The sequence below is a fragment of the Peromyscus eremicus genome, chromosome 3 (genome assembly GCF_949786415.1).
Source record: "Peromyscus eremicus chromosome 3, PerEre_H2_v1, whole genome shotgun sequence".
NCBI classification, from domain to species: Eukaryota; Metazoa; Chordata; class Mammalia; order Rodentia; family Cricetidae; genus Peromyscus; species Peromyscus eremicus.
In genome coordinates, this window is record NC_081418.1 from 147,867,941 (window position 1) to 147,884,155 (window position 16,215).

Genomic DNA, 16,215 nt, shown 5'->3' on the forward strand with positions numbered 1-16,215 from the left:
TTATTAAGTTTATTGAAAGTGAGCAAAAAAAATATAAAAAGGGAAGCTTTTATTTTGTTGGGCTCCCTAAACATTTTGCCTGTGATATTTACACAGTGAAATCTGTCTCTTCAATATTATTGTTAGTTTACATTTTTCTCTAATTTGGATGTTTCTCTCAGGTACTTGAGCTTCTGTGTGGGTTTTCTGCACCTGATTTACCATGGCAGGTACCAGGGAAGAAGGAGGTGTCATTTCATGGAGACAGAACCACAAGTTTCTAAGAGAAATCAGTTTGGACAGTTGTAGTTTTATCAGCTGAAAAGAGAAAATGTATCTGCCACTGTGGTGATGTTGTGTTCCCCAAAATATTGTGCACCCTAATAAACTTATCTGGGGTCAGAGAACAGAACAGCCACTAGATATAGAGGCCAGAAAATGGTGGCACACAGGCCTTTAATCCTAGCATTCCAGAGGCAGAGAGCCTCTGGGTCTCTGTGAGTTTAAAGCCACACTGGAAACAGCCAGGCATGGTGACTCACTCCTTTAATCCCACAAAGTGAGCCTTTAATCCCAGGAAGTGATGGCAGAAAGCAGAAAGGTATATAAGGCATGAAAACCAGGAACTGGCTGGTTAAGCTTTTAGGCTTTTGAGTAGCAGTTCAGCAGAGATCCATTTGGATGAGAACTCAGAAGCTTCCAGTCTGAGGAAATAAGATCAGCTGGGGAATTGGCAAGGTGAGGAAGTTGTGGCTTGTTCTGCTTCTCTGATCTTCCAGCATTCACCCCAATACCTAGCTCCAGGTTTGTTTTTATTAATTAATGTGCAACATGCCACATTAGAAATGTTCAGGAATTTGTAGAATTTTAGACTTTTCAAAAACTACTTTCAAAGCTTAATTCATAGTAAACATAGTATAAGATAGAAAGAAAAAAATGTAGATTTATTTCTGATTATAGACGTCTAGGATAGTTATGGTAGTTTGAATGTAATTGGCACCCACAATCCCATAATCTCATAAGGAGTTGCATTATTAGGAGGTGTGGATTTGTTGGAGTGGGTCTGACCTTGTTGGAGGAAGTGTGTCACTGTTGATGCAGGCTTTGAGGTTTCATATACTCAGGATACTGCCCAGTGTCTCAGTCAACTTCCTGTTGCCTACAAGATACAGGACACTCAGCTATTTCTCCATCACCATACCTGCCTGCATGCTGCCATGCTCCCCACCATGATGGACTGAACCTCAAATGTTTTCTTTATAAGAGTTGCCATGGGCCAGGCGGTGGTGGCACACACCTTTAATCCCAGCACTCAGGAGGCAGAGGCAGGTGGATCTCTGTGAGTTCAAAACCAGCCTGTTCTACAGAGCAAGTTCCAGGATAGGCTCCAAAACTACACAGAGAAACCCTGTCTCAAAAAAACCAAAAAATAAAAAAATAAAATTGCCGTGGTCATGGTGTCTCCTCACAGCAATAGTAAAGCCTAACTAAGACAATATTCCTAAAACTCTGCTGAAACACTGGTGCATAAGGCACTTTTCTGTTGCTGTGATAAAATGCCAGGGCCAAAAGCAGCTTAAAGAATAGAAAGGTGCCGGGCGGTGGTGGCGCACGCCTTTAATCCCAGCACTCGGGAGGCAGAGGCAGGCGAATCTCTGTGAGTTCGAGGCCAGCCTGGTCTCCAAACCGAGTTCCAGGAAAGGCGCAAAGCTACACAGAGAAACCCTGTCTCGAAAAACCAAAAAAAAAAAAAAAGAATAGAAAGGTTTGCTTTGGCTTATGGTTCCAGTGGGACAGAATCCCTTATAGTGGGGCAGGTGTGGCATGCTGGCAGAGCAGGAAGCTGGCTGATCATATTTTCATATATCAATACACAGCAGAGAGAGAATAAAAAGTGGGGTGGGGATCTCAAAGTCCACCCTCAGAGATATATTCCCTCCAGCAGGGCTCTACTTCCTAAAGATTCCATAACATCCCCAACAAACACCACCAACTGGGTAACACGAATTTAAAGCATGAGCCTATGGAGCACATTTATTCTTCAAACCACTACACTCAGTGAGAGTGGAAACTACAAGGGTATCGATCTATCAAATGTACGACAGAAGAAAAGGTCAGCGTAAGGACCCATGTAGTCAGGCAGTTCATAGTGATAAACCAGGATTAAATTAAATCTTAAAGTAAGAAGTGGGAGCTGATGGCATTTTTTTAGTGAGAAGATAGAGGGAGGCTTAGCTGTGACACGGTTCAGCTCTGCAAACACTCTTGGCTGAAGACGTACAATACCGTACAACACTGATATCTAAAGTGAACTGAGAGCTTTCTATGTGGCAGTAAGTGCTTTCTGCCATTTAAGCTGTGTGATCCTCTCAGCAATACCAATAATCAAGTGTCCCCACCCATTTGGTGAAGAATGAGATCCAGAAATGGAGATGGTAAGTGTCTCACCAAGGACAAGAACTAGTGATGCACAAAACCGAGACTTGAGATCTGGATCATGCGACCTGCAGCCTGGGCTCCGTGCATGGATCCCCTTCCAGCTGTGGCATTCCCTGAGTGCATGGTACTCTCCATGAGCCAGGCACATAAATGTTTCCCAGGTTGGGCCCCTCAGGAAGTCTAACAGCTGAGTGTTTGGTACCCAATTTAAACTCAAGAAAATGAAGTCACAGCAAGTTCAAGATTAGAACCTGTGCTTTTATCTTGTGTTTCCAACATCTCTTCTCCCAGCTTTGCTAAAGTGTGGATGCAAAAAGTGCCTCATAGAATAAGTGAGAAAGCCAGGAGCAAAATTTAGTGATCACAGTTTGAGACGGTACAGTTGGCGCTTGAGAGGTTCTGCTCAGTGCCGGGGCTCAATACATTTTATTGAATACATTTTGGGACAAAGAAAGTCAAAGCAAGCTGAGTGAAAGTTTTCAGTACTCTGACTTCTCTTGATAGCATGTATTATGAAAAATACAAACTTTATTATTTTATACTGAGATACGATCTCATTTCTGAGACCAGGCTAGCCTGGAACTAAACATGTAGTCTAGGCTGGCCTCAAACTCACAGTCTGCCTTAGCCTCTGGAGCACTGTGATTCACAGGTGTGAACCACAGTGCCCAGATTTAAAGTCACATATCAGAACAACCACAACGAAATGCTATTTCAGAAAATGCTTTGTCTCTAACCAGAGTCCCTGTCTGAGACGTGCTCACATAACTTTTTCATTTGAGTTCTCATACTTCGGGAAGGTCTAGTTGAGTCATATTGGTGGGATTTCCAGCTCAACTACCTTTTTATTAAAACAGCAAAGCCTGTATCAGCATAGGACTATTCTATTCTAAAGTGACTCCGAACTACCTTTCGGTTCCCTCAGTTGTAACTTGGTGCAATCCTACTTGAACCTAGACTGTCACATTTAAAACATATTTTGTTCTAGTTTACCTATATCTGTGTCCCCATCTAGATGCTGTTGAAGACTGTAAGACAAGTTGGTGTAAAATCTTTCTCATTGATCTAACTGCTGAGACCTCATAGTTAAAGACACCCAGTCTGGTCCTCCCCCACCTGCTTCTCTTAGAGACACTAACATTTCATCTCAGGGTTATCATGTCTCAAACAACAATTTGAGAAATTTGACCTGTTTTTCCATCCCTTGGACTACAGGTGGCAGTATGACTTGTGTGAAAACACAGTCTGCAATGTCTTTGTGTGCTCAGTGTTTTTACTGAGTCATGTGTGAAATGAATTATGGCTATCTTTTAGAAAACACCCTGTTCGCTAAGCATATGACAGTGAATTGATTACATCTGTTGTTGTTTTTGTTTCATAAATTATCTTCTGGAAGAATTTGTTATTATAATATCTTAACTTTTATCCAAACTCTCATCCAAAGAAGTCCGCCTTCCCAGGGAAGAAAATGGTTTTTAAGGCACTGTAATGTTGAACTCGAGTTCTATCATCTCAAAATGCATCAATAAATATACTTTCAGTAACGACTTTGCGCAGCTCTAACTTGTGCTGTTTATAGAGCCCATGGTCCCTCAGTAGATACATTCTGTCCAAATGTAATTGGGAATTAATTTAAGACAATATAGATGGATGTCGTAGCAATCTTTATGCTTTCTTCTCTACTGCAGCCAAGTTATTCAAAGCCCTCAATTACTAAGTTTTTGCACTGATCCACAATGACCCACACTGGACTAAAATTGACAGGAAATACATTGTGGTAACTACCTATGATAGCCCTAAAAACCACATCTTCTCCTCATAACTGCTAACTTTTTATTTATAGGGACCGAGCCCCTTTCATTTTTACTTCAGAGATGGAGTACTTTATTACCGAGGGTGGAAAAAATACACAGCATTTTCAAGACTTTGTGGAGCTTTGCTGCAGAGCTTATAACATTATCAGGAAACACAGCCAACTGATCCTGAGCCTTCTAGAAATGGTAAGTCCCTTGGAGAAATAACAACAGTCTTGAGCTTCATTTGTGTCTCCTCCAGTGATCTATTTCTCCTAATGGGTTGGAGTTTCCCCAAAGAGCTTTTAAAATAGTATGGAGTGAACAACTGAACATGTTTCTTGACAATTCAATGTTAATTTATAGTTGTCCCATCTGATGTTATCATCATGGCACTGGTGGTGCATTCAGGGGGGATTCCTGTGTAGGGCTGACTAAGGTTCAAGGAAAGTCATTTTTAAAATAACATCTTTGATTGCATTGTCCCTTTTTGAAAACTGCCTCAAAATTATTTGATTTGCATACGATGTCAACCTCATGATGTAGATGAGGTAGATTCATCCTGGCTTCCTTGTCTCAATATCTATCTGCCTTTGAGCACATGACCACTATTCAGATTAAGAAATGTAGGGTCAAGAATACAAACTCTGGGGTTGGAAAGATGTCCCAGTGATTTAAAAATACAAACTTCTCTTGCATAGGACCTGAGTTCAGTTCCCAGAACACTCATCAGGTGGCTCACAACTGCCTGTAGCTCCAGCTCCAGGGACCTGATGCACTCTCCTGCATGCAACTAGGCCCATAACCACATACAGACACATACATGCAAATTTAATTCAAAGCAAAATGAGTCTAAAAGTGTGACTGATTAATTAGTGATGGGACTTCAGACTGATGCATTTAGTGGCATATATCGGGTCTACTGAGCTGTGGTCCTATTTCTCTGGATCACGGAGGACTCTGTGTTTCATTCCAGTGTCCACTGCAAAGAGATGAAGAATAGTCACATAGTATAAGGGAAGAAGAACCCAATAGAAATGTCTTTTGGAGAATGATGTGGTGATTTCTTTGAGTGCATACATCCATGGTAATCTGCCTGTAAAAGAGTAGTATACCACTTGTCCATCAATGTATGATTTGGAATCTATCAAACACGACTGGCTTAGAATATTCAATTCTGCTAATAGTAAGAAGACAAACTTGGTGGTTGGGTCTCTCTGATTTTGAATGCCAGCTTGGTACTTTAATGGTTACATTCTTTGGGTGTACTTAGACTTAACCCTAAATACTGTTTCCTTGTTAAATGAGGATAATAGCTGTTATCTTATGGAATTGATGGATAAATGACCTAGTAATGAATGTATCATACGGACCAGGCATTATGCTAAGGTATTAATAGATTAATTTTCATAACTCTAGCTGATAATTAACATAAAGGACTTATGATAGTGTCTGCCATATAGTAGAGTTCAGTTAATTAATATGATAATATGAGATCATTGTTAATTTCATTTAAATACTGTCAGGCTAGGGATATATTTCAATTGATAAAGTGCCTACCTAGCACTTTAGGTGTGTGCCGGTACACACATGTAATCCCAGAACCCAGAACCTGAGAGAAAGAGGCAGGAGGACCAGAAGTTCAAGGTCATCTTTGGTCACAAAGCAAGTTTGAGGATAGCTTGAACTACATGAAACCCTGACTCAAAATTCATTCAATCAATCAATTGAAAGGGTACTGACCAATACAGGATCATACATGCTTGTGTTGAATTTTAATTTGTATTAGTATTGTTTAAAGCTGAAGATTCAGTTTCTCAATCTCACTAGTTACTTCTCACAATTCAGATATTTTAATGTGTCCTTTTGTTTTGTTTGTTTTTCCTGCACTGGGAATTGAACCTAGAGCTCTCCCACTGAGTTGCATCCCCAGGCCTCAGGATCTCCAAGTTAAGTTTCCAACTATAACCAGCAATTCTCATTTGTCAGTCTGTGTCCAAGCTCCCAATTGTGTTATACTCTATTGCTTTTACAGGATGTCTTAAAGTTTATAATAAGCTGATTCCATAATACAGAGAAAACTCTATGAGCACTAAATCCACAAAATTGATTTTATTTATATAATAACTATCCAGGCACTATCAACTCTAATGTCCTCTTAAACTCAAGAAGGTCTAGTTGGACTCTGTCAAGATCTTAATCATGAATCCATGAGCTCTCAAGGGCCTATTGTGTGCCAGAAACTGTAAATGATAGGTTAACATATTAGACCCAGATTCTTAAATTTTTCAGTTGAATAGTGATGATAAAATTTGTGTATATAAGTAACTGAGGTTTCCAACATTTGTAAGTGATAATCACACTATAGAAACTATAGAAAAAGAATAGTTCCAGCTCTAATGAGTGCCTTAACCAGATGCAGGTGTCCAGAACAAAAACCCGCAAGTCAAGTTTCATGGAACTATTTCTCCAGTGGCATTAAATTATGCTGGATGACAATTAAGCATGATAGGTTAATATAATAGCAGATCATCTCAATGAATAGGAACACCTTGTTCAGAATTTTTTTGTTTATTAAACTTTCTGCATTTCTTTAAAAATATTCATCATTTTTTAATTAGTCATTAAAAAATGTAAATGTTAGGCCAGGCATGGTGGCTAGTGCCTATAATTCTTGCAGTCAGGAGGCTGAGGCAGGAAAATTACAGTTTCAAGGCTATCTTGTCTCCAACAACAACATCAAAAATGTTGTAATATATTTAATTTAAGGAAAATAAAGAGGCTGGAGAGAGTGCTTAGTGGTTAAGAGTACTTGCAAAGGACCCGAGTTCAGTTGCCAGTACGAACTTATATCCAGCAGCAACTCACAATGACCTGTAAATCCAGTTCAGGGAAATCTAATGCCCTTTTTTGACCTCCATGGACACCCACCCACAAATGTGTCACACAAACACACACACACTACATTTTTAAATTTGACATATAGTGATTTAATCCTGTTTTGAAATAATTTCTTACACAAATAGTAAAAACAGCTGTTTGAACTTTTGGATATGAGATATACAAACACCTGCCTGAGATTTAATTGAATCTAGAACGACTTTTAGGATAAGGGTGAAAAATTAGCAATGGAGGTCATTCATACATACTAAGTGATAATCTCAGATTTAGACTCTTACAGAAACAGAAATAAGAATTGGAAGCAATGCAGACCACTTAATCCCACAGACAAATTCTCGCAAAATTGTGATGTGTGGTTGCCTCAGTTTCTGGTCATCTACCTCCCAGTTCCCCTGCTTTACTCCAGTGTGGATAATGTTGGACTCTGTAAAGTCTTCAGTGGCTATTTCAGGACCACACACTCTCTAGCTAAAGCTTCTCTTAAAATTAAAACCAAGTTTAAATTTGTGAAAGCTTGCTTTCTCCATACACATTTAATATGGCTTTTTTTTTCCATTCTGACTCTTATGTTGACATCTTTAAACACAGTTCAGTGCACTACACCATGACCCAGTTACAAGTTGAGAAATACTTGGCACAGGTCATCAAGGCTGGGTTCTGCAAACAATCAATACCCAAGATCACAAGGCACAGGCGTTCAGTGGGTTCAATGTGGAGTTAATGACCCATCCTCAGCAGAAAGCATCTTGTTGCCAGATATCTGCAGTGCTTTTGTTTCCTCATGGGGAAAGCAAGCAAAAAGTAATCTATGTAATTCCCATCTTGCTTAAAAGGAACATCTGTAGGAGACCCGAGTGTGTTGCTGGCTGAGTTCACTAGCATAAAAGCCTGTATTTCATCAGCTTTTCTCCCATTAAAAAAAATCAATATAAACTATTATGGAAGACTCTCAAAGAACACAGGGACCATTCACCCAGTTTCAGATGTTTATCACTACCATTATTATAGCAGATATTTCTCAGTGGAAATCTTTCTAGATTCCCTATATGGTAAGGAAAGAGCACAGATTCCCTAAGTGAAGCTATCAAAATAGAGCTGGGCTTAATATCAGAATAGAAACAAAAGTCCTGTCCTTAGAACAAATGACTCATACACCCAGTGTTTGTATCTGTTCATTCGTACCTGTTATAGCTGTCCTCTCCCTTCTCCACCACCCCAGCTACATATATCACCCAGGCACTCCAGACAAAACCTATGAAATACACTGCAGTGGGTCAGAGAACAGACAGGGTTAAGTAGGACCCACTATGGAGCCATCCATATTCTCCAGTATTACCACACTCAATGACTCCTCTCCAAGGGATGGGACACATAAAGGGTAGACTTGGGACTTGTTACCTTTAGTCAGTCACATGATGGAGAGAGAGTTGGATTCATCTGATTTGTTATAGTCTAAATGTGTCAGCTTGTATAGATATATGATAGATTAGACAGGAATGGATGGATAGATAGAGAGAGAGAGAGAGAGAGAGAGAGAGAGAGAGAGAGAGAGAGATAGATAGATAGATAGACGGGTGGATGGATGCATGGATGGATGGATGGATGGATGGATGGATGGATGGATGGATGGATAGGTAGGTAGACAGACAGACAGACAGACAGATAGATAGGATACATGATAGATGGATAGATATCTAAATATATAGATAGGTAGATAGATAGATAGATAGATAGATAGATAGATAGATAGATAGATAGATAGATATTCCTCCACTAACTAGGAGAGGTTCAAAAGCATGAAATGATGTTCATTCATGCAGATGAAATGAAATGAAAGGCACATTAAAACAAACATAAATGTTTGTGTGTCTATCACCAGAGTGATCCAAGTAAGTTTGATTTTGTCTGTATTTATTCTTTCCTTTTTGGTTTTGGGTTTTGTTGATATCAAGATGCTGCATGCAGGACTGCCTGAGCTAAGTGGAACTGAAGACCTAAAATACGTATATAACAATCTCCGTCCACAAGACACAGATCTGGAAGCCACTAGTCATTTTACCAAGTAAGATGAGCTACAAATGTGTATGTGTGTTCATGTGTGTTGACATATGTTCCACATCTGAGGTGATCTCAGGTTAAACTAGTCATTGGTATGAAGCTGACATCTCTAGAACCATCTGTGCCCCCATTTTCAAAGAACAGAAACAGAGAAGTGTGCGTGTCTATGAGCAGAAGGCCTTGGCTGGTGTCTCCACAGATGCTATTGTTTGCTAACTAGCTTCTTTGTCTAGCAGATTGCTCAATAAGAGGTCGTTGCAAAGAGCAAGGGCTGACATAAATAAATTGGTTATTCTACTTGAACTCTGTCCAGAAAAACAATTTAGAGAAAGAGATTTATGAAGAGAAATGAGCCCTGTACTTTCATCTGCAAGACAATACAAATATTGGGATATTTAGTCAAAGACCTGTGACTGTCATCTAGCTTTAATCTATTTTTTATCAAGCAAATCTGGAAAACACTGATGTACTTCAAGGTAAGAGTCTCACCAGAATGCAGAGAACATCAGTTAGACGCCAAGGCTCTGGGCAAAGGACAGTGGTTTTTATAATGGAACACCCTACATTGATTTTCTTTTTGAATGTACAGTATAATGCTCAGACTATTTCTAGTATTCAGTAAATGTCAACTGTAGTTATTCCTGTACACAGCTCAAGGAAAGCAAACAGAACTTTTTGTTCCCTTGACTCTTCAGAGTGACTCTTACTTGAATCTCTTACTCGCTGATATTTTCAATACAGACTGCATTATTTTCGCTGGAGCATATGCTTCGGAAAGAAACATCAGCTAAATTAAAACCCCTCCAGGGTTTGAATCCCCCCATTTCCATAATGTACAATAAAGAGTATGTCCTCATTGCAAGGGTTCAGTGAGGCTTCAAGAGGGCAGAATTTCACTCACATCAGGAACTTTTTCTCATGAACTTCGGTAGACAGGCAGCATGACTAGCAGTGGAATTTAAGACAAATGACAGAATCAAAGAATGATAGACTATGAGAGTCCTTATATTGATGATTGTGACAATAAAAATTCAAAGGAGAAAACCAAGATGCAGAGGGTTAAGGGTCTTCCCCACCATCCACAGAAGCAAGAGGGGCTCAGATTAGGTCTCATCTTTCTGTTCTGGAGTCTTCCCAGGAGTCAATTCTGGAAACTAGATGATATTACCAAGTAACATCAAGTACCCCTTGGTAGAGGGGGGCACCTTTTCTGATACCTATTTATTATTTTTTTAATCTACCATTAGAGATGCATTAAGAAAGACTGGTAGGGGTTTTTGTTTGCTTGTTTTTTCATTCTTTAAAAAATATCCTCAGCTCAGGAGGCTGAGGCAGGAGGACTGCCATGAATTCAAAGTTAGCTTGGATTTCATAGTTAGTTCCAGATACACCTGGGCTACAGTGGAAGACCCTGTCTCAAAACAGCAACAACTAAACTAAACAATCTCTTAATTAAGTACACATACACATAGATTAGATAGATGATAGATAGATAGATAGATAGATAGATAGATAGATAGATAGATAGATAGATAGATAGAAAACAAAATCACAAACATTGACTATTGTATGGCTAGTCACTAGCTTTATGGCATAAGTAGCATAGCCCCTTGGTTTTCAGGATTCAGGAGAGCTCAAGTTATCTCGCCTTACAGGTATAGGAACCCAGGAAGGCTCACAACCTCACCTTGGAAAGAATAGGACACACAACACAAATCCTGCAGGTACAGGGAGCTCAAGGCAGCTCCAGGGATCATATCACAGGAGTTTATTCCTCTAACCTAGATGACTTCCCCTGGTCCTATTAATTATATGCAGAATAAGTATGTTTATATGGTACCCAAATAGCACCCCCAATCAGATTATTTCTTCAAGAGCAGATTCCAGTTGAGTCTTGTCCTTTCTGTGCACTGCTGTGTGACAGACAGAATGATTGACATGGAAGTGGGGCACGATAGAGACTTTGGGAATAGCTTAGAGGGGAGGCAGAAAAAGTAAAGGAAGGCAGTGTGTGTCTGGGCTGCAGGGCCTGTGTTTGAGATGACACATGCCATTATTTGGGTAATTATGGTACAGTCGTTGACTAATAGGCCTTCCTACCACATAGGTACATAGATACTAAAGTAAAGAAAGCACTATCAGACCCTGGCCAGAAGAAACTGTGGACAGACTTCATTAGCCAGAGTCCCATCTTGCCCATCTCTTTTGATCTTGTGTATGAATGATCTTCCCAAAACTGATTCACTGCCTCCGTCCATTTCAAAGGGACCAGCCCAAGTACAGGAAGCAGATCCAAACCAGCAACCTCATGGCAGTGGATTTATCCTCCTGAACCACTGCTGTACCTCTGCCAGGGCAATTGCACAGCTGCAGATGCTCTTCTTTCTGATTGAATTTTCTTCTACCACTTTGTAGAGAAGCAGGTTTAGAATCAGTCTCCATTTCAGGATTAAGCAGCATGGAGTTACGTAAAATAGAATACATCATCCCTGTGTTTAACAACACTTCATCTTACCGTTCCTTATCTCTTCCTTCCTACCCTTCTCATCTGAGTGTCTCTTTCAAAACATATTTATCTCTTTCTATTACCCCCAATGTAAATTTTTCCAGGATAGATAATTTTCATGATGTAACATTCATCCTGTATTTGTCTATTTGTCTCATATATAAATCATAAATTTTTAGAGGGGTGTGTAACCATACTTTCAATCCTACTTAAACATGAAACTCCAGACAAATAATATATCACCCTTGAAACCTTGTTATTCAGCACTCACTAATCTTTCCTCTCATGATTCTACAGGATAAGCTTTTTTTATGTACTATGTATTACAATTATATATTGTCTTGCATAATTTCATCTCAACTAAAATTTTGGTTGGCTACATCAGTTTCTCCCAAGTAAAGTAAAGATATTCCTATGAATATCTGAATGTGAAACAAGCCCTACTTGAGGGAAAGTGCAATTGAAATGTCCAGTTGCAATTAAGTATATGGAAGACATTTAACAATAAGTTAACACCTAAGGTAGTGCTTCTTATGTGTCAGGCCCTGTTGTAAGTGCTTTTCATTGTCATAAAAACCCTGTGAAGTAGCAAAATTCCTAACTACATATTTAGATGAGTAAAGCAAAACCCAAGAGACATGAACCAAATTGCAAGACATAGGTACCAAGAGGCACAGCCGTGTGATGAGGTTCTAGAATGTGGAGTATCAACCAGGAGTCTGTAGGCTCAAGGTCATCTCTTCTACAGCTTCTCAGATACCTGTCACTCCATAATCCAGGTCATAGTTTAATCAAGATGTCCTTCACCCTTCCACAGGCACTTATCCTCACATCTGAATTCCTCTAACCTCAGCAAAGATAGAAACCCCTCCCAAAAAACAGTATCTCTATTCACCATTAAGAGTTCCTTGGATGTTTTTGTGCAAAATCTGCTCTACTTGCTGCCTTTGGAGACTCATGCAGGATTCCTCTGCAGTGGTTCCCAGAAGTCCCTTTCCTTCTTGTCTTACTTTTGCCACATTCCCAGGTGGGTTAAAATTATGTCTCTATTTTCTTCTCAGCAAAATTTCCCATGAAATTTACTCTTTCATAATCCTCAAGAGTCTCATTAGTGTATTATATCCTAATGTTTTAGTATAACATCTTTATAGTTTTAGGTCTGATGTATGCAGAAATTTTCTGTCCCAACTGTCTACTCCCAAATAACCAACACAACATGGAGACTTAAGATCACTTATAAATGCTTGGCCAACAGCTCAGGCTTGTTACTAACTAGCTCTTACAACTTAACCCATTTCTGTTCATCTATGTGCTGCCCCGAGGCTCATGGCTTTTACCTCTATTCCATTTTGTATGTCCCACTCATTCTCTGGCTGGCTGGTGACTCCTGACTCCACCCTCCTTCTTCCCATCATTCTCAGTTTGGCTGTCCTGCCTAACTTCCTACTTGGCTACCAGCCTGTCAGCTTTTTATTAACCAATGAGAGTAATACATATTCACAGTGTGCAGGAGGATTATTCCACAGTAGTCTGATGTGTCTATTCAGGTCTTCTTCAGGTTCTTTGGGCAGGATGAACAACTCAGGGACATTTCCTAGTCCACATTCCATCTAGCACAAAAAAGAACTAGATATAAAAGGTCCAGAAATATCTATCATTTGTGCCTATTTCCTTACAATACAAAAACTGTTTCCTATGATCTATTGTTTAAATATTTGAATTTCTAAAGTATACATTATTTCTTCTTTAAACCCTTAAACAATGAATAGTGTAGGTTTAAACAAATCTAAGTCAATTGTAAATGACAAAGCAACTTAGGTAGAACATTTAGGACTTTGATAAATGCTAGAAATTATATGTAACTCTTTACAACCATCTTTAAGTACCCAAAACATACTTGGTCCAGAATTTCCCAAAGATAGCAAGATCTAAAGATAGTCAAGTCTCTTACATAACATGACATAATGTGTATACATGACCTACAGCATCCTCTTATTTTCCATAGTCTTCTCTAGATTACTTTTATAATAATACAATGGAAATGGTATATAACCTTACATTATAATATGTAATACATTAATTAATATATAAATACTTTTACACTAATACAATGGAAATGGTACCTAATCTACTGTGTTACTCAGAGACTGATGGCAAGAAAGAAAAATATGTCTATGTTCTGTAGAGAAAAAATTATTTTCAGAGTATTTTTAGCCCATGGTTAGTTGAACTTGTAGCTGTGGAGGTCACAGGAATATTCAAGTGTACTTTTGTATAAATCATATTGTCCTCTTTAGCTGTGTTCTCAAACATTACATGGATTTTAGAACTTAAAAAAGAAATGCTTATTCACGGAAAAAGAAGCAAGTCCTGTAATGAACCCATCATGGGTATTTGCTGTTTCCATGGAGATCATTAAATACACACACACACACACACACACACACACACACACACACACACTTTATTAATTATATACTGTATTTGAGAGAGATACGTATAGTCTCTTATGTTTATATTCTTTTATTCTCTTCCTTTGTTCTGAGATTCTCCAAGCCTTTTGTGCTGCTGCTTATTCTGAAGTAATTACCAAGTTACAGATAAAAATAAGACAAGAGAATCTACCTACTCACTGTCACCAGGATCACAGCTGGGGGGTGTGAGTAAGGACTGAGACATGTGAGATGTACCGTTATGGTCACCCTAAGTTCCCACATCCTTCCTACACTGTTAGCATCAGAAGGCTCCCCTTTCAACTGTGCTGGTGACTTGAAAGCCAGAACTGACTCCTTCTATCTGGATGTACTAAGCAGCACAGATTGCTTCCTTACTCCTGGGTGTGTGCATTCAGGTCAAGAGCTGATTGTAAGTAGTATTTCAGAGGATGTTACATGCTGTGAGGCACTGAAAATTATATTGTAATTAATGGTATAGAGAGGAAAAGAAAAATAAAACTGGCTTGCTGGCCGCAAAGGTTTTTTTCACATCACTGCCAATGCCTCTCTCTTCCCTAACTCCCTTCTACCCCTTCTTGAGGAGGAGCATCGCTGAATGGAATCAAGAAAGAATCATGACTCAGGCCCCTGCAAATTGATGCTTTCATGGAATATCTCTGAGACACCCACTGCTAGGCAACAAAGGAAACCATCCATTAAAATCCTGTCCAAACGGGTTATTTCAGAATTTTCAATCACTCTCAACCCTCTGGTTAGCTGTCCTTAGAAACAGATAACCTTCCTCACAGATGGACTGGAATGATAAGTATAGATTCACCACCCACCTCCCCTCCCACATCTAGACAGAGCTTTTCACATTATCCATTTTCCTCTCCAAAATTGAGAGAAGAAATTGTCCATGGATACCCAGAGACCCCTTTGGCCTACCATGCAGATTCTATGATTCAGACAACATACCATCTACCATTCTTCAGCTAGAAGCTAATATGAAACAATGCAAAACTTCAAACATAAAAGAAAAAAATCCGTCATTTGAAGGATAAATGACATGCACAGACTCAAACAATAAGCCAACAGTGTCATAAGCCAACAGGACCTATCTAGTCTCAACTGGAAAGAGGCCTGCTTTGTTTGTCTTGCCCATCATGAGCTACGCCCCACTACCAATTTTGTGACATTCTCTGGTATAAGTTTCACAGAGACACCTGATTCATTTATGTACTTGTCTTTGTTCTTGTTGGATGGGTCTTTCATATGAGAGTCTGTGGAGCTTGTTGCTTGAGTCCTGTTATGGGTACTCTTGCCAAAAAACAATTCAGAGTCATTTCTCTCAACTTGGCACTTTGGAGAACAGCTTTAGGAGTAACCATTGTGTAGAAGAAATGTTGTGTCACCAGAAGAGATGATTCTGAAGAAGATGGAGATGTTGACAGCCTCTAAAAGTGTGCGCCTGGACTCACATCTGAGTCACAGTTTCCTGAGCCACCACAACTACAGACACAATGCAGAGAATCCTGTGTGCCCCCTCCTTCTCCCTTTGGATCTCATGGCCAAATAACAAGACAAGGCTTCATGCCCAAAGACATCCAAACATAGTCCCATGCCTTTGTAACTGTTTTCTCTCCAGACCTAAGCAAAAGAACACGGTGGGGGTGTAGATCCCTGAGTTCCTTTATCATTACACTAGAATTTGTACTTAGTGTCTTACAAATTTCCATAATGTAACTGTTTTATTTCACAAATAAGGGTCAAAATCTCCTTTATTTTAGTTTAACTGCTGATACCTACAGAGATGAATGCTCACAAGGAGCAAACAGAACTTGGACAGAGTAACAACCAAGGCACTCAACATTTCTTAAAACTGAGAAAACAAATTCAAAGAGTGTTCTCAGAATTCCTTCTGTCATTGTGAAAGCCCTTCATGGTTCTTTAATATCATTATAACTCAAACTACACTAATTTTCTGAGCCCTTATTTATTTTTTATTTTTATTTTTTATTTGCCAGTATAACAACTTTTACAATATTTGTACTTCCCATTCTGTTAGCCAGCCACATTCAGTATGACGTGTGACAGCTTAGTT

The 16,215-nt window shown here is 39.2% G+C and overlaps 1 protein-coding gene across 1 annotated transcript in view; it reads left to right on the forward strand.

Annotated features, from left to right (window-relative positions):
* Pik3c2g (phosphatidylinositol-4-phosphate 3-kinase catalytic subunit type 2 gamma) overlaps positions 1-16,215 on the forward strand; it is a 323,855-nt gene that overhangs the window by 226,642 nt on the left and 80,998 nt on the right. The window contains exons 25-26 of the mRNA XM_059256988.1: positions 4,262-4,418; positions 9,065-9,174. Of these exons, the coding sequence (XP_059112971.1) occupies positions 4,262-4,418; positions 9,065-9,174 (267 nt within the window). The remainder of the gene's footprint in view (positions 1-4,261; positions 4,419-9,064; positions 9,175-16,215) is intronic.